Here is a 19,306-nt window from a genome sequence, read left to right on the forward strand (position 1 = left end):
ACGTTTTAATAACAAGCTTTTATGTACTAATGCACTAGAAAGTAGAAAATAAAGTATACACTACTATTTAAGTTACTATAAAAGAAAAGCGTGGGTCTCTTCCTAAATATTAGTAAAGGTATCCAATAGATACTAAAGTGACCCACGCTTTTCTTTATGGTAACTTAAATAGTTGTGTATACTTTATTTTTTACTTTTTAGTGTATTACTAGACTACCCGTCATCCCTTGGATAACTGTGGGTTTCGGGGGTCATCCATCAAAAAACATCACGTCTGTCACTCAGAGGCATAGCGACCCTTCCCAGCGCCCGGGGACAAACTTTTCGATTTGAACCCCCCCCTCAAACTTTTGATGTGCACCCCCCCCCCACTCAAACTTTCGATTTGCACCCCCCTCAACCTTTCAATTTATTTTTCCAAACCATTTTGGCGCCCCAAAAGAATTAAGGCCTGAAATAGATTCTAGATGTATTAAGGCCTGAAATAGATTCTAGATGTAGAATTTACATTAAGTCTAGATCTAGAATTTACATTGAGTCTAGTGACCTAGATCTAGGCTAGATCTAGATCTAGGCTAGATTCATAACTGCTGATCTTTAGATCTAGATTATTGTAAAACTAAATGAAAAAAGACAGTTGAAAATTTATATAAGTGTTGGAACGTAATAAATACAGCAAACGGACGTATTATTTAAGTTATGAAAATTAGATTTAGAACGCGTTAAACTTTTGAATGGGAACACAATTTTCTTCGATAGACGCCGCCATTTTATTGTACTAAAGAGTAAACAAAAAACTGTGACGTCACTGTTTCCGTCGAGTCTAGTGGCTTTTCAAATCTTTTTAAAAAATTGTGGTTAATATACTTATGAATAAATCAATAAATTAATTAACGTCTTTAAATAAATTTGTGATTAACAGTCTGTCTGCATTAAAAAATTATTCTCTACCTACACAATATTTTACAGCTCTCCAGATAGATTAGAACATAACACAATACTCGATCAGCCAAAAAAACAAACAAATAAATATTCAAACATGTAAACAAACTTGACTTTTAGCAGTATTAGATTACATACAAGCTTGTTATTATACCGTTTTTTATTAAATTTTTTACTTTATAGTTGTTTTAAAAAAATGGTTTTAACACAAGTAAAGCACAACTATTTACACACATGATATTTCAGAAACTTGAATACACTCAAGCTTTTACATACAAGTGTATAATTTTGTGAATTGAAGCCATTCATCTTACTGGTTTATGTGTTATTAACATAAGCTATGTAAAATTTAACAACTCTTTTCGAGAGTAGTTCAGTACGACTAAAAAAAAAACTTATATTTACAAGTCAACACAGTTTGCACGACGATGGAGACCTCTGTGAACAGTAGCGCTGAGGTTGGGAGATCAAACAACCCGATTGACACCAACCCTCTAGACAACGGGTTGAGCGACCCCATCTGGTTGATGGTAGACTTTGTTCTGTCAGTTGCTGTCAACCTCATCTTGAGTTCCTGTGGTATCGTCGCTAACATCATCAACGTCGTTGTCTTCGTCAAACAGGTAGGAGGGCAGTTTGTATGTCTAGGTCACGATACCTCAGGGCAATATATATATGTATATATATATATATATATATATATATATATATATATATATATATATATATATATATATATATATATATATGTGAGACTGTAAACATCAGTCTTTTAGCTCTGTCCTAAACCTTCCCCACGACCACCGTGAGACTGTAAACATCAGTCTTTTAGCTCTGTCCTAAACCTTCCCCAGGACCACCGTGAGACTGTAAGCATCAGTCTTTTAGCTCTGTCCTAAATCTTCCCCAGGACCACCGTGAGACTGTAAACATCAGTCTTTTAGCTCTGTCTTAAACCTTCCCCAGGACCACCATGAGACTGTAAACATCAGTCTTTTAGCTCTGTCCTAAACCTTCCCCAGGACCACCGTGAGACTGTAAGCATCAGTCTTTTAGCTCTGTCCTAAACCTTCCCCAGGACCACCGTGAGACTGTAAACATCAGTCTTTTAGCTCTGTCCTAAACCTTCCCCAGGACCACCGTGAGAAACATCAGTCTTTTAGCTCTGTCCTAAACCTTCCCCAGGACCACCGTGAGAAACATCAGTCTTTTAGCTCTGTTCTAAACCTTCCCCAGGACCACCGTGAGACTGTAAACATCAGTCATTTAGCTCTGTCCTAAACCTTCCCCAGAACCACCGTGAGACTGTAAACATCAGTCTTTTAGCTCTGTCCTAAACCTTCCCCAGGACCACCGTGAGACTGTAAGCATCAGTCTTTTAGCTCTGTCCTAAATCTTCCCCAGGACCACCGTGAGACTGTAAACATCAGTCTTTTAGCTCTGTCTTAAACCTTCCCCAGGACCACCATGAGACTGTAAACATCAGTCTTTTAGCTCTGTCCTAAACCTTCCCCAGGACCACCGTGAGACTGTAAGCATCAGTCTTTTAGCTCTGTCCTAAACCTTCCCCAGGACCACCGTGAGACTGTAAACATCAGTCTTTTAGCTCTGTCCTAAACCTTCCCCAGGACCACCGTGAGAAACATCAGTCTTTTAGCTCTGTCCTAAACCTTCCCCAGGACCACCGTGAGAAACATCAGTCTTTTAGCTCTGTTCTAAACCTTCCCCAGGACCACCGTGAGACTGTAAACATCAGTCATTTAGCTCTGTCCTAAACCTTCCCCAGAACCACCGTGAGACTGTAAACATCAGTCTTTTAGCTCTGTCCTAAACCTTCCCCAGGACCACCATGAGACTGTAAACATCAGACTTTTAGCTCTGTCCTAAACCTTCCACAGGACCACCGTGAGACTGTAAACATCAGTCTTTTAGCTCTGTCCTAAACCTTCCCCAGGACCACCGTGAGACTGTAAACATCAGTCTTTTAGCTCTGTCCTAAACCTTCCCCAGGACCACCGTGAGACTGTAAACATCAGTCTTTTAGCTCTGTCCTAAATCTTCCCCAGGACCACCGTGAGACTGTAAACATCAGTCTTTTAGCTCTGTCTTAAACCTTCCCCAGGACCACCATGAGACTGTAAACATCAGTCTTTTAGCTCTTTCCTAAACCTTCCCCAGGACCACCGTGAGACTGTAAGCATCAGTCTTTTAGCTCTGTCCTAAACCTTCCCCAGGACCACCGTGAGACTGTAAACATCAGTCTTTTAGCTCTGTCCTAAACCTTCCCCAGGACCACCGTGAGAAACATCAGTCTTTTAGCTCTGTCCTAAACCTTCCCCAGGACCACCGTGAGAAACATCAGTCTTTTAGCTCTGTTCTAAACCTTCCCCAGGACCACCGTGAGACTGTAAACATCAGTCATTTAGCTCTGTCCTAAACCTTCCCCAGAACCACCGTGAGACTGTAAACATCAGTCTTTTAGCTCTGTCCTAAACCTTCCCCAGGACCACCGTGAGACTGTAAGCATCAGTCTTTTAGCTCTGTCCTAAATCTTCCCCAGGACCACCGTGAGACTGTAAACATCAGTCTTTTAGCTCTGTCTTAAACCTTCCCCAGGACCACCATGAGACTGTAAACATCAGTCTTTTAGCTCTGTCCTAAACCTTCCCCAGGACCACCGTGAGACTGTAAGCATCAGTCTTTTAGCTCTGTCCTAAACCTTCCCCAGGACCACCGTGAGACTGTAAACATCAGTCTTTTAGCTCTGTCCTAAACCTTCCCCAGGACCACCGTGAGAAACATCAGTCTTTTAGCTCTGTCCTAAACCTTCCCCAGGACCACCGTGAGAAACATCAGTCTTTTAGCTCTGTTCTAAACCTTCCCCAGGACCACCGTGAGACTGTAAACATCAGTCATTTAGCTCTGTCCTAAACCTTCCCCAGAACCACCGTGAGACTGTAAACATCAGTCTTTTAGCTCTGTCCTAAACCTTCCCCAGGACCACCATGAGACTGTAAACATCAGACTTTTAGCTCTGTCCTAAACCTTCCACAGGACCACCGTGAGACTGTAAACATCAGTCTTTTAGCTCTGTCCTAAACCTTCCCCAGGACCACCGTGAGACTGTAAACATCAGTCTTTTAGCTCTGTCCTAAACCTTCCCCAGGACCACCGTGAGACTGTAAACATCAGTCTTTTAGCTCTGTCCTAAACCTTCCCCAGGACCACCGTGAGACTGTAAACATCAGTCTTTTAGCTCTGTCCTAAACCTTCCCCAGGACCACCGTGAGAAACATCAGTCTTTTAGCTCTGTCCTAAACCTTCCCCAGGACCACTGTGAGACTGTAAACATCAGTCTTTTAGCTCTGTCCTAAACCTTCCCCAGGACCACCGTGAGACTGTAAACATCAGTCTTTTAGCTCTGTCCTAAACCTTCCCCAGGACCACCGTGAGACTGTAAACATCCGTCCTTTAGCTCTGTCCTAAATCTTCCCCAGGACCACCGTGAGACTGTAAGCATCAGTCTTTTAGCTCTGTCCTAAATCTTCCCCAGGACCACCGTGAGACTGTAAACATCAGTCTTTTAGCTCTGTCCTAAACCTTCCACAGGACCACCGTGAGACTGTAAACATCAGTCTTTTAGCCCTGTCCTAAACCTTCCCCAGGACCACGGTGAGACTGTAAACATCAGTCTTTTAGCCCTGTGTGTTGCTGACCTTGGATACAGCCTGACCTTGTTCTGGGAGAGTATCTGTGTCAACCCTTACCTGCAGAAGTCTGACATACCTGTAGCAGTGCCTGATTTGACGTATCTGACTGCAGGTAAGTTGAAAGTTTCATGTAAGTTCATAGAAAACTTAAGCTATACTTAGGTTACTGTAAGGTTTTATAAAAGAAAAGAAATAACTGCATGAGACAGTTGAATCAGTAAATCTGTGAGTTTTTTTTTAAATCCAACTTTGGTGACGCTAATGTTTGAACGTAACTTTGTACACATGTGAACCAACCATATGACAACTAATTACAGATGGGACCACAACATACATGTAACACTAAAACTTTAGATTTGGATTCATTCCGCGTGTATACATGTAACTTTGTAACATAACTTAAACATCCTTACATACTTTTATTTCCTTACAGTTTTACCAAACGGTGTTTTCTCCCGAATCTCCACCCTAATCCACGTGTACATAACACTAGAGCGGTGCCTGTGTATAGCCATGCCTCTAAAGATCAAAGAAATCTTCACACCAAACCAATCAATAACCACCATGGCTGGGATTTATCTATTATCGACTCTCAGCATTTTACCAATGTACCTGTCAGGTTACCTGGAGCTGTCAATCAACCCAACAACCAACACAACCATCTACGTCAGAGTCAGCTACAGCAACTCTGTTTTCCTCGAAAATATCGGGCTGGTTGTGTCTGCCTTTATCAACGTCATCTCCTACATCTTCGACATCCTCTTCACCATCATCATCATCCTACAGCTGCAGGTCAAATCAAAATGGCGCAGCCAGGCCACAAGCAGCGGGGCAGGGAAGACAAAATTATCAACCAAGGACAGGAAAGTGATTAAAATGATTCTGTTGATTTCAGTTCTGTTTATCGTCTGCACGTTCCTGAACTGCGTCAAATTTCTGCAGGGCATTATCGACAACTTCATCGCCACGGAGACCGAGGCTTTTAAAAGTATTCGCGCCTTTTTCTTCCCGTGGTCGCTGGTGCTGACGTGTGAGCAGATACTACACGCCTCTAACATCTTCATCTACTACAACATGAGCGCCAACTACAAACTGCTCCTGGGAAAATGTGTTCAGTCATTTCTTGCTTTTATATTCAGGAGAAATAAAATATAAACATCTTTCAACATGTCATCATCACACAAATCTGTGACCCAATACAATATGGAATACCACCGTCCCCCCTCACCCTCTAAACCAGGATGTCGGCCCACTGTAAAACATGTTAATTTAACGATAATCAACCAATATTAATAATAAACTAGACTACCCGTTATCATTTGATAACTGCGGGTTTCGTCTATAAATGACCTCACATTTCTTTGACGATTTGCATCTTTGCCATTGGCACAAAAAGCCAGACCCCACATTAAAAAAGACGTCATATAATCTTTCTATTTCTTCTTTTAAAACTCCGGTTTCGGCGTAGCATTGGTCTGATCACATTATCCCTTCATTTCCTGAAGCCACAGGTGGACTTTACTTCACCTGCCGAACTCTACTCAAATGCCCCGTGTCCTGCCAAGTCCCGATAGGCACCTTAATCATTCATATCTAAAAGCCACACCTCAGCTTACACAATTTTGTCTCTTTAAAAAATCGATTTATTTCTGTAATATTTTCTGAGCTCAAACCTCATTTGAATAATAAATGAATAAATTATTAAAGCTTACGTCAGGCTAATAATAATAATGAACGCCTGTTGTGATTACGCAATGTGCTTCCATGGAAGCGGCCATGTTTGTTGTGAAAATAAGTAAATAATATCAAGTGATGTCACTAAGTTCGGTTTTTAAATTTTTTATGAAAATAAAGTATTTGTTCTGAACTTTAATGAGTAAAGGGGTGTTTCTACAAATGAATATATCAATAAATTAATTATTGTCTTAAAATAAATCAGTGTATTACATTTTGAGCAAAAAAAGAACATTTTTCTGTACATAATTACGTATTTTAAAGCTCTATACATAAGGCAGAAGTTTCATCTAACGGAACAGACAAACAAACGAAAAAGAAATATACAAACGTTTCGTTTTTAGTAGTAGGCCTATATAGAAGATAAATACTAAAAACAATTGTCCTTTATTAACGATGTTAATACAGCGAACAGTGCACGATGGAACACAATTTTCTCCACAAGATACAATGTAAACACCTAGCAATAGTAAAATAACAACAAAGGTGCACTATTATATTTAAAGAAAATCTTTTTATTTTCAGCCTTTGTGTGCATTAAAGCGTGTCGTGTTGATATTATAAACAATAGCATACATTTCTTACTTTGTAATGTTATTTTTGTTTTGATGCAACCATTCGTTTAATGGAAACAAACACTTCTGATCTCTGATCTAATAGTTGTTCTATTTATTTTATTCCGGACAAATACAATTTTTTGGCTATATGAAAGTGTCCTTCAGTTCGCAAAATATCCACTTAACTATTGTTATAAATAGTGCGTTTTAAAATTATTTCTTATAATTATTGCTATAAACAGTTTTAAAATTTTTGTTCAACATGAATTATCTTTTAGAAGTGATTACAAGTAACTTATATTTATAAAAACTACAGCTGGGTGTAGGTCGCGATAAAAACAAGACTCAAATCTATACATAAATCAATTTTTAAATTAGTAAATAAAATGTTACTTGTTTACCAATGATCCTAATTTCCTTGCAATTTTCTTGAATTAATGTGAATAAACTCTGCTATCATATGTAACCGTTCATTATCACAAATGACACGTAGTAATGACAGCAATCTTGCCCAGCCAACCCCTCCCTGCCAACCCCTCCCCGCTACCCCCCCCTCCCTGGTGTAAAGAACGACAGTCGACGACTAATGTCATGGTGCTACCTCTCCCACTGTTATTTGCTTAACGCATTATTTTCAATCGATTTACTCTATAAAATAAAAGACGTAACTCGTATACTTAGCCATAACCTTTCTCTTACATAAATGACAGATTTATCAATATCATTGCTATGTACTTCAAATTCTTTAAAATCCGCCAGAGTTCAACACATCTCAGTTGTGTCTTAACATAAGGACAAAATGAAGAACTAGCTTCACGGAAGGTCGGGCGATGTGACCGTGTTACAAAATCATATCGCGATAATATTTGAAGTTTCGCATTCAACTTTCTTTCTGAAAGCGTCTCGATGTTAGGTAAAACCGAAACAAATTTTAAACAAGATTTTCCTCTAATTCAATTTGTATAATTTTACTTCAAGGAGTTTTATTTTAAAAATCTGCGGAATAATTTAGACGACAGTTGCAACACAAACATGTAAACTATTTGCACTAGCATTAGGCCATTACTATAGCTTGGTAGGACATTAGGACAAGGACAAAGAACAAAACTGGTCCCCCTTGTCTTAAGCCTCATGACTGGAGAGTCACTTATCTAACTTTTATTGAACATTAGCGAAATACAATCATTCAATTACCCAATAGATTTCGATCAATGCAGTAAAAGTAAACAAAGCACATGTTTTATCATGACATGGTAGGACATCAGGACTTGGACGAACTACTCTTGAGGACATAATTCATTAGTCGGGAAATGCGAAAATAGCAGTGATATATAAATATATATATACTATTGTATTTGTGAAAGAGTTGTTTGCAGTACAAAATAATGTTTTTTTTCTATTGTTCCATCAGAATTGACAAAATAAATAAAGAAAACTTACAGCCAATCAGCTTCGATGTGTCTAAAAATAGATTTTTCAGCGAGATGAGATTTACCCAAGGGAGTGAACTCAGTCGGTAAACATTCTGTGTCTAGCGGCTGGACTGATGGGAAGATCGGCGATATTTACACACTGATTACATATTGATTACACTATGATTACACATGTATTACACACTGATTACATATTGATTACACACTGGGTCTGTAAACCACATAACTATTTGTGAAGTCTCTACCACGTGATACTGTCGTGCTGTAGAACGTTCTAGACAAAACAAAAATGTCTTTGGATTTAAATTTAGGAAAAAATGACTTACAACCAAGTCAGATGACCACATAAGGTCATGTGATCTAAGATTAGGTCATTAGGTCAACGTGAGCTTGAGGCGGACAGCCATGAACTACTCCAGCAAATCTTCCACACCTGCAGGTCACTCACCCGACCAGCTCATCAGCGATGACGTCAGACACTACTTCGAGATCGCCTTCTTCGTGAGCATCAACGGCATCCTCAGCGTTTTGGGCTCTGTGGCTAATGTCATTAATGTCATCGTCTACCTGCGACAGGTAAGGTGGGTGACGTCATCAATGTCATCGTCTACCTGCGACAGGTTAGTTGGTTACGTCATCAGCGTCATCGTCTACCTGCGACAGGTAAGGTGGGTGACGTCATCAACTACATGATGATGTTGATGACGTCACCAGGGGGCTGCGATGACAATGCCGATAATTTTTAATGTGAACGTTTGAGTTGAATAATGTGATAATTTAAGTTATATTGTTGCTTTATTTGTGCAGTTAAACATATCACATTTTTAATAAACATTTAAAAGAAACAACACCCATCAAGTAGAACTGAACCCTAATCCTAATCCTAATCCTAACACTTACACTAACCCTACCCCTAACTATAACTCTGACCCAGACCCTAACCCTGACCCAGACCCTAACCCTGACCCAGACCCTAACCCTGACCCAGACCCTAACCCTGACCCAGACCATAACCCTGACCCAGACCCTAACCCTGACCCTGACCCTAACCCTAACCCCACCAGACGACGCCATTTTCTCTCCCCAGGGGTTCCGTGACACCATCAACATCAGCCTTCTGTGTTTGTCCTTGGCTGACCTTGGCAGTCTACTCACACTGATGGTACAAAGTATTTTTAACAACCCCCTATTTTTAGCATCTGACGTCACCTTTGCTGGAGAGGAGCTTCATTTCATCGTGGCAGATAAGTCACTACTAGGACATTGACCTGCCGTCCCCACTAGGACATTGACCTGACGTCCCCACTAGGACATTGACCTGCCGTCCCCACTAGGACATTGACCTGACGTCCCACCAGGACATCGACCTGCCGTCCCCACTAGGACATTGACCTGCCGTCCCCACTAGGACATTGACCTGACGTCCCACCAGGACATCGACCTGCCGTCCCCACTAGGACATTGACCTGCCGTCCCCACTAGGACATTGACCTGACGTCGCACCAGGACATCGACCTGCCGTCCCCACTAGGACATTGAACTGCCCTAGGACATTGACCTGCCCTAGGACATTGACCTGCCGTCCCCACTAGGACATTGACCTGCCGTCCCCACTAGGACATTGACCTGCCCTAGGACATTGACCTGCCCTAGGACATTGACCTGCCGTCCCCACTAGGACATTGACCTGTCGTCCCCACTAGGACATTGACCTGACGTCCCCCACTAGGACATTGACCTGCCCTAGGACATTGACCTGCCCTAGGACATTGACCTGCCGTCCCCACTAGGACATTGACCTGACGTCCCCACTAGGACATTGACCTGCCCTAGGACATTGACGTGACGTCCCCACTAAGACATTGATCTGCCGTCTCTATGAGTACAAAGGCCAATCGTTTAACTAGAATTTTGAAAGTGTGTCTGTGTGTGTGTTTGTGTGTGTTTGTGTGTGTTTGTGTCAAATGTCAGGCTATAGGAATGCTGTAGGCCAATGCTTGCTGTACAAGTCATATTGCCTGTTGTGTCTTGTCTCCACTGACAGCTGTTCCCCACGGACTGTGTGTTTGTGTGTAAATGGTGTCAAATGTCAGGCTATAGGAATGCTGTAGGCCAATGCTTGCTGTACAAATCATGTCATATCTTGTCTTGTCTTGTCTCCACTGACAGCTGTTCCCCACGGACTGTGTGTTAGGATTGCCTGGTGGATCACCACATTCATCACGTTTGAGAGGTGCCTCAGCATCGCTCTGCCCTTACAGATCAAACAAATTATGACTCCTGCCCTCACTGCCTGCGTCATGGCCGGCATAACCCTGGTCATTGCAGCCGGCATGACTCCGCTGTTCGCCAGCTACACGCTCAGCTCAAAGTACTTCTCCAGCAGAAACCGGACTTTGACCGGACTTGTTTACGTGCCTACCGGGCCTTACCTTGAGCAGGTGGGCTCGTACTTTAACGTGGTCACCGAGTTCAGCTCCGTCATTCTCGACATCATCTTCACCCTCATCATCGTCAGGACGCTACAGACCAACTCAAAATGGCGTCGGGGGATGGTCGGGTCGGACAAGGAACCCGCCGGCCTGAGGGGACGGGACAAGAAGGTCATCAAGATGGTGGTCCTCATCTCGTGTATCTTCATCGCCTGCACGCTGCCCAGCTGCGTCAACTTTATCGTCGGCGTCGTCGTGGCGGACGTCTACAACCTGGTGGGCGCTCAGCGGAACAGCTATTACGTCATCTGGTCGGTTATCCTGACGCTAGAGGCCGTCAACAGCAGCGTCAACATTTTCGTGTACTACGTCATGAGTCAGCGCTACAGGGAGACATTCAACCAACTGTTTGGACGGAGGGTCAACTAATTTGGCCAGGGAACACTCAACCAACTGTTTGGACGGAGGGTCAACTGATGTTGCCAGGGCACATTCAACCAACTGTTTGGACGGAGGGTCAACTAATGTGGCCAGGTCACATTCAACCAACTGTTTGGACGGAGGGTCAACTGATGTGGCCAGGGCACATTCAACCAACTGTTTGGACGGAGGGTCAACTAATGTGGCCAGGGGATATTCAACCAACTGTTTGGACGGAGGGTCAACTAATTTGGCCAGGGGATATTCAACCAACTGTTTGGACGGAGGGTCAACTAATGTGGCCAGCGCACATTCAACCAACTGTTTGGACGTGGGCTACACATGAATTATAGGCCTATATATTTTATTGTTATACTTGTTTAAAATATTGTGTAAAATAGTTAAGGGTCAAAACGCAATGTGATTACTACACGTTGAACGATATTAGTGAAAAAGCAAAAAAATAACCAAATAGCTAAAAATCCGACACATTTAAAATAACATGGGTTACCAATACCTATTAGAAAAACCAAATTATATACATTATTAGTCAAATGTTTCAGTTAAAAAAACAGCTGATCAATGGTATTTATGTTGTTTTTTACAAGCTTTTTTAAAACTCACTTCTTCGTCAGTCTGTCGTCAGTCTGTCGTCAGTCTTTCTAGATCGAAACGGCCGAGCAAAATTGCAGGCACTTCTAACCAGGGGCGGAACTACAGTGCCACCAGACCCAGCAATGCGGTGGGGGGGGGGGGGGGGGGCACGCCATTTAGGGGCCCACAGCTGACCATAGTAACTTTTTTTATAGTTAATTTAAAAAAAAATTTCTTGCATTTTTTATTAGATGGTTGTTTTGTAATTATTATTGGATTATCTTTATTCTATGGCTACTAAAGAGCTCATTACTGAATTATATACAGTCGAAATAAAGAATGTGGTCTGTAATTTGACATTACAAACTTTTAAATTGTTTTCCACATCAAGTGTGCGACACCAAAATAAAAAGGCAAAGTGACTGGTAAAAACACAGTTTCTTACAGGCATCTCCACCCCCCCCGTATGAAATGGAATTTATATAGAAAATATATACTTTTAACAGTGTCGCCCCCCCCCCCCCCCCACATTTTAGTTCGCCCCCCCTCTCCCGAAAATTTTAGGTTCCCCCCCCCCTCCCCCGAGAAAAGTCTGGAAGAAACACTGGTTGAAAAGCGCCTCGACCATTTCACATGAGGGAGGTGGGGGCGCATTTTCACCAACGCGCTAGATGGGGCGCAAAATTGATAGTTCGGCACCTACATAGATCGTTACGCCTTTTGTATATAGTTAATGTAGGAAAATGAAAGTTATCAATTATTACGTACTTTTTAATAATGGCGACTTCACATTTTTGCGCCTTAGGCGAACTACTAGTTCACATTACAGGTAGCACCGGGCGAACTACTAGTTGACCTTATAGGTAACACCGTTCTGGTCACACCTACCAAAAATAAATTTATGTGACAACAACAATTTATTTACGCAAAGTGTATACCGACAAGGGGTAGGGGGTAGGGGGGAAGCGTCATTGTACGAAAGCAAACACATTTCCCCCTTATAAATGTTGCAAAATGTGTTAGCACATGTTTGAAAACTTCAAACAAATCCACCAGAAAAATTCACCAGGCAAATCCAAAAGAAAGCGTGGGACTCTTGACGAGTCTTGAGATTTGAATATTGAGTACAGAATATAGTAACGCTCGCTTTTTAGTTGTTTAAATGGTCGTTCATTATTATATTTTAAATGCGAAGTAGTTGCTGAAATATGATAAAAAATATATAATTCTTGCGTTTCTATTTTAGTAATAGTATATAGTGTCGAGTACTAATAGCAGTCACCAAGAATATTCCCAACGAGCCGGCCCGCGGCATAACATACGCCGCTATTTAGTTGTTTTTTCTACTTTTCAGTAATTCGTAATTTGTGAATTCGACAGTACCAACGCTGACACTGAAAATATTTCTTTAAAACACTATAAGTAGCTCGTTAAGGACCATAACCCCCCTTTCCTTCCCACCCCCCTTCCTCCCCTCCCCCAACGTAAAAATCGTTTCAAACTAAATTATCTGCCCCTAATAGCCGTCACTAAACCCGACTCCACGAAGGTAAACATAGCGTGAACCACAGCTCACTAAGACCATTTAGGGGTGGGGATGGTAGGGAGCGCGTTTACAGCTTGTTTTCTAGCGTCTCCCAGAAGAGAATTATATATATAGATAGATACGTGAAATAAAAAAAAAAAAAAAAAAAAAAAAAAAAAAAAAAAAGTGGTCAAAGGGAAACCAACATGAATTCATTTTAGTTTGTATGTGAGCAGTAGTTACCTCGCTTTATAGTTTTGCAAATGTTGTCTGATTAGATATCTAAGGGATTTGTTATAATAAAATAGTCAAAATTAATGAATAAATAAAAAAAAAATATTAATTAGGCCTAATATTACTAATTATCAATAAATAATTTTAATATTTCAAAATATAAATAAATAATATTAAATATTAGTATTAATTTAATTTAATTTAAATATTGATATTTACCACTAAAAATTTAATATTTTGTTATGAAAAATTATAATATACTCAAACAACTTTCTTGAACATGAAATATCACGAACATGCGGTTTTCAACGTTTTTTTTTTTAACCTTTCAAACAATTACAAAAAATAAAAAGGGGAATAACCATGATAAAACTTCGAATCGAAACAATTTCATGTTTGTTTCCCTTTGACCGTACGATTGCTGATAAATTTCTTGAATTTGAATTATAAAGGGGAATAATTATAGAAAAGAGAATAATTACATGGTTATCTATAATAGACTATAATAGACTGGTTATAGCTTATTTCGTAAAAATTCAAATTTCTTCAATTTTCTTCAAATTTGAAATTTCTTTATAAAAAAATATTTTAATTCAACCGTTTTTGTGTCAACATATAGCTAAATTTAAACTGATCTTCACGTTTGCTGTATTTATTTTTAGGACTTCACGAAAAAAAAAAGAAATAAAAAAAAAGGTGGTATTTATGAATACAAACGTATGTCTAATTTCTTTAAACGAAACCTTTGTATTGAAACTCATATTTTTAAGTGAGGTTATTGCCCTTTGACATAAAATTCCTTCCCTTTTGTTTTGTTTTACAATTAGGAGAAGGATAAAGAATTCCCAGTGATGTTGATGGTAAATCCTTGTATATTTTCCCTTGAGAGTAAAACAATGTTTTGTTTTATTTTCTTCACATGTATCACATAAGCCTATTGTATCACACAAAAACATTGCAAACATTGACATTTTTAAGGTAAAATAGTTATCACTATCTTGTTTTGGTATAAAATTTTATTTTAAAAATATCCATAAATTAAACAGTCAAATTTTTGTTTAAACTTTTATAAAATGAAATTTAAAGAATATAAGTATGTAAAACTTTAAATTGTAATTTTTGTCACAATTTGTGCTAAAATGTGTTTTGTTTTTTAAATATTTTAAAAGAAACTAAAAAAACATCGAGTCGCTAAAAATGGGTTTACAATTTAGTGTTGTTTTTTTTGGTCAACTAAACCCAAAAAATTAAAACACGAACTCAAAAAGAAATCTATTTATAGACATATGAATTCATAGTTAAATAACCAAGCAATCCTCGCTGGGCGACTACAACGTCTACAATACTTACACAGTTACCTCTCCTACCAGTAAATAGTTCGATGCATAAAAAGAGATTTTGCTAAAAAACGCGAGGTTAAGTCCCCAAAAGTTTTAAAAAGATATTTCTGTAGAATCGATCGAGTTCACTATAAGACCAAACGTAACATGAGTAACAAGATTACAATTTGGTGAAAATAATTTAAAAAATTCTTTGCGAATGAAATCCGTAACAACGAGAATAGTTTTAATAACAAGTGGATAGCAGAATAAGACATTGAAGTATTACGATATATGATAAGTGAAATGATACAGACCGATATATCATAAGTGAAATGATACAAGCCTAATATATGATAAGTGAAATGACACAAACCCGATATATGATAAGTGAAATGATTCAAGCATAATATATTATAAGTGAAATGATACAAACCCGATGTATGATAAGTGAAATGATACAAGCCTAATATATGATAAGTAAAATGATACAAACCCTATATACGATAAGTGAAATGATACAAGCCTAATATATCATACATGAAATGATACAAACCCGATATTTGATAAGTGAAATGATACAAATCCGATATATGATACGTGAAATGATAGAAACCCGATATATGATAAGTGAAATGATACAAACCCGATATATGATAACTGAAATAATAGATAGCTTATACATTTTTAAGCAAACATTTATAAAGTGTTAGTTACTGTTGCGTATCTTCCAGTTTTTAAAACTGTATTTTAAATAGACAATTTTTTATTCATTTGGAAAAATAAATTATTACCCTTGATAGTATCGGTTTACAATTTTGAATATTTGACGGAAAACTAATTGATAAGTTGTGCTCATACTGTAAAAAATAAAAATGTTGACTATGTATTGAATTTGTTCAGATATTCGTATACACGACCAGGGAACAAAGAAAACTTGGAGCCTGTTCAAGTTTTCGACATTCTGGGCTAAAAAACTTTTGATTATACCCTGCAGGAAATTAAAGCAACTCAAGAAATAGAAGAGTATAAAAAAGCAAGCTATAATTACAACCATTTTAACCACTTTCCTGTCTTTGGCGGTCAGTTTAGGTTTTGAATTTGCCGTTTTCGTCATTTTATTGCGCAATTTAGATTTATCTTGTAACTGCCAGATTATAATAATTGTCAGGAAGATTTCTAAAACATAAGGTAATAAAATACAGAGCACAGTCAAAAATAAACCAATACTTTCTAGAAGAATCGCATTGTCGTACCGAATTCTGACGTAGACGGTTGTGTTGGTTGTTGGGTTGATTGACAGCTCCAGGTAACCTGACAGGTACATTGGTAAAATGCTGAGAGTCGATAATAGATAAATCCCAGCCATGGTGGTTATTGATTGGTTCGGTGTGAAGATTTCTTTGATCTTTAGAGGCATGGCAATACACAGGCACCGCTCTAGTGTTATGTACACGTGGATTAGGGTGGAGATTCGGGAGAAAACTGCGCTAGGTAAAGCTGGGGATAAAAAATTGAAGTACAATTTATATATTGTGAGTTGATATATTTTATATGTTAATGTGATGCGTTGCTTTTGTATACTTTTGTTTTAAAGAAGCTGATTAAACACTAATGATATTCACAGTAAATGACGTAACAGGTATTCGTTATCCAGAAACAAGATTAAATAAAGCAACCCACATTCTTTGATATAGACCAAATCTTCCAGTTCCATAGATGTACATACCTGCTATGATATAGACCAAATCTTCCAGTTCCATAGATGTACATACCTGCTATGATATAGACCAAATCTTCCAGTTCTATAGATGTACATACCTGCTATGATATAGACCAAATCTTCCAGTTCTATAGATGTACATACCTGCTATGATATAGACCAAATCTTCCAGTTCCATAGATGTACATACCTGCTATGATATAGACCAAATCTTCCAGTTCTATAGATGTACATACCTGCTATGATATAGACCAAATCTTCCAGTTCCATAGATGTACATACCTGCTATGATATAGATCAAATCTTCCAGTTCCATAGATGTACATACCTGCTATGATATAGACCAAATCTTCCAGTTCTATAGATGTACATACCTGCTATGATATAGACCAAATCTTCCAGTTCCATAGATGTACATACCTGCTATGATATAGACCAAATCTTCCAGTTCTATAGATGTACATACCTGCTATGATATAGACCAAATCTTCCAGTTCCATAGATGTACATACCTGCTATGATATAGACCAAATCTTCCAGTTCTATAGATTTACATACCTGCTATGATATAGACCAAATCTTCCAGTTCTATAGATGTACATACCTGCTGTAAGGTACACCAAATCTTCTAGACCTATGGGAATGCCAGACTTTTGAAGATAAGGATTGTACAAAACACTTTCCCAGAACATGAAGACGCTAGATCCTAGGTCAGCGACACAGAGAGCCAAGAAATTTACGTTGACTGTTTTACTCAAGTCCTGGGTTGGAGTTTAAAATAGATTGATTCAACTAACACAAATATTTTAAAAAGACCTAATTATACCAGGACAAAAAGTTTTGGAACATCCATAACAAATCGTAAACTACAAGAAACTAAATTAGATAATAATAATAATAATAATAATAATAATAATAATAATAATAATAATAATAATAATAATAATAATAATAATAATAATAATAATAATAAAAAATAATAAATGCTTTTTAAAGTTAGTTTTATTATAACGTTTTTGAATTACTTGCTAATCGTATTCTTATTAAACAGCTATTAGAAATACAAAAATAAAAACTTAATTAGAAATCAATTTTAGAATTTATTTTAATAGACTAACTTTGTAGTACTTTTGTACTACAAAGTTAATATAATCTACTAAAATAAATAATTAAATTGAAAGCAGTTTTTATCTCAAGATTCTGAATAATTTGAATTGTTTTAAATATTTAACCCACCTGTTTTAAAAATACTGTAATGTTGATAATATTAGCACCGACCTTTTTTAAACCCACCTGTTTTAAAAACACCATGATGTTAATAATATTAGCACCGACCTTTTTTAAACCCACCTGTTTTAAAAACACCATGATGTTAATAATATTAGCACCGATACCAAAGGAACTCAAGATCCCAAGTACCGGGGCAGACATGACAAAGTCGACCAGCTGCCACACAGGGTCGCTCAATAAGCTCACAACTGTTGGGCTGGTGTAGACAGGTTTCAGAGTTATGTCCCCGTCAGTGCTCTTGTTTAGGGCAAACTCCATGGTAGTGGACTAGATAGGTTGGTGGTCCAGCAGGTTGGTGGTCCAGTAGGTTGGTGGTCCAGTAGGTTGGTGGTCCAGTAGGTTGGTGGTCCAGTAGGTTGGTGGTCCAGTAGGTTGGTGGTCCAGTAGGTTGGTGGTCCAGTAGGTTGGTGGTCCAGTAGGTTGGTGGTCCAGTAGGTTGGTGGTCTAGTAGGTTGGTGGTCCAGTAGGTTTCTGATGGTGCTAGCAGATAGGTTGGTGGTCCAGTAGGTTGGTGGTCCAGTAGGTTGGTGGTCTAGTAGGTTTCTGGTTGTGCTAACAGATAGGTTGGTGGTCCAGTAGGTTTATGATGGTGCTTGCAGATAGGTTGGTGGTCCAGTAGGTTTCTGGTAGTGCTGGTAGATAGGTTGATGGTCCAGTAGGTTGGTGGTCCAGTAGATTGGTGGTCTAGTAGGTTTCTGGTAGTGCTGGTAGATAGGTTGGTGGTCCAGTAGGTTGGTGGTCCAGTAGGTTGGTGGTCCAGTAGGTTGGTGGTCCAGTAGGTTTCTGATGGTGCTAGCAGATAGGTTGGTGGTCCAGTAGGTTGGTGGTCCAGTAGGTTGGTGGTCTAGTAGGTTTCTGGTGGTGCTAGCAGATAGGTTGGTGGTCCAGTAGGTTGATGGTCCAGTAGGTTTCTGATGGTGCTAGCAGATAGGTTGGTGGTCCAGTAGGTTGGTGGTCCAGTAGGTTGTTGGACCAGTAGGTTTCTGATGGTGCTAGCAGATAGGTTGGTGGTCCAGTAGGTTTCTGGTAGTGCTGGTAGATAGGCTGGTGGTCCAGTAGGTTTCTGGTAGTGCTGGTAGATAGGTTGGTGGTCCAGTAGGTTGGTGGTCCAGTAGATTGGTGGTCCAGTAGGTTGGTGGTCCAGTAGGTTTCTAATGGTGCTAGCAGATAGGTTGGTGGTCCAGTAGGTTGGTGGTCCAGTAGGTTGGTGGTCCAGTAGGTTTATGATGGTGCTTACAGATAGGTTGGTGGTCCAGTATGTTTCTGAAAGTGCTGGTAGATAGGTTGGTGGTCCAGTAGGTTGGTGGTCCAGTAGGTTGGTGGTCCAGTAGGTTGGTGGTCCAGTAGGTTTCTGGTGGTGCTAACAGATAGATATATAAAATAAATAAAAAAT

General features: G+C 39.3%; 3 protein-coding genes across 3 annotated transcripts; 2 read left to right on the forward strand and 1 right to left on the reverse strand.

Moving 5' to 3' along the window:
- The first annotated feature begins 1,370 nt into the window (after positions 1-1,370).
- LOC131937833 (uncharacterized) lies at positions 1,371-5,807 on the forward strand. Its single transcript, XM_059295509.1, has 3 exons — positions 1,371-1,576; positions 4,670-4,764; positions 5,272-5,807. Exons 1-3 carry the CDS (start codon positions 1,371-1,373, stop codon positions 5,805-5,807), a joined length of 837 nt encoding a protein of 278 aa, XP_059151492.1.
- Positions 5,808-8,781: 2,974 nt separating this feature from the next.
- Positions 8,782-11,237, forward strand: LOC131937834 (uncharacterized). The gene is made up of 3 exons (XM_059295510.1): positions 8,782-8,952; positions 9,573-9,624; positions 10,546-11,237. Exons 1-3 carry the CDS (start codon positions 8,782-8,784, stop codon positions 11,235-11,237), a joined length of 915 nt encoding a protein of 304 aa, XP_059151493.1.
- Positions 11,238-16,067: 4,830 nt separating this feature from the next.
- Positions 16,068-18,171, reverse strand: LOC131937835 (uncharacterized). Its single transcript, XM_059295511.1, has 4 exons — positions 17,974-18,171; positions 17,228-17,384; positions 16,168-16,400; positions 16,068-16,079 (listed from the first exon to the last, which is right to left on the reverse strand). The coding sequence occupies exons 1-4, from the start codon at positions 18,169-18,171 to the stop codon at positions 16,068-16,070; spliced, it is 600 nt and encodes a 199-aa protein (XP_059151494.1).
- Positions 18,172-19,306: the final 1,135 nt, after the last annotated feature.

This window comes from Physella acuta, unplaced genomic scaffold (genome assembly GCF_028476545.2).
Source record: "Physella acuta isolate Inbredline_101_S28 unplaced genomic scaffold, ASM2847654v3 ptg000223l, whole genome shotgun sequence".
Lineage (NCBI taxonomy): Eukaryota > Metazoa > Mollusca > Gastropoda > Physidae > Physella > Physella acuta.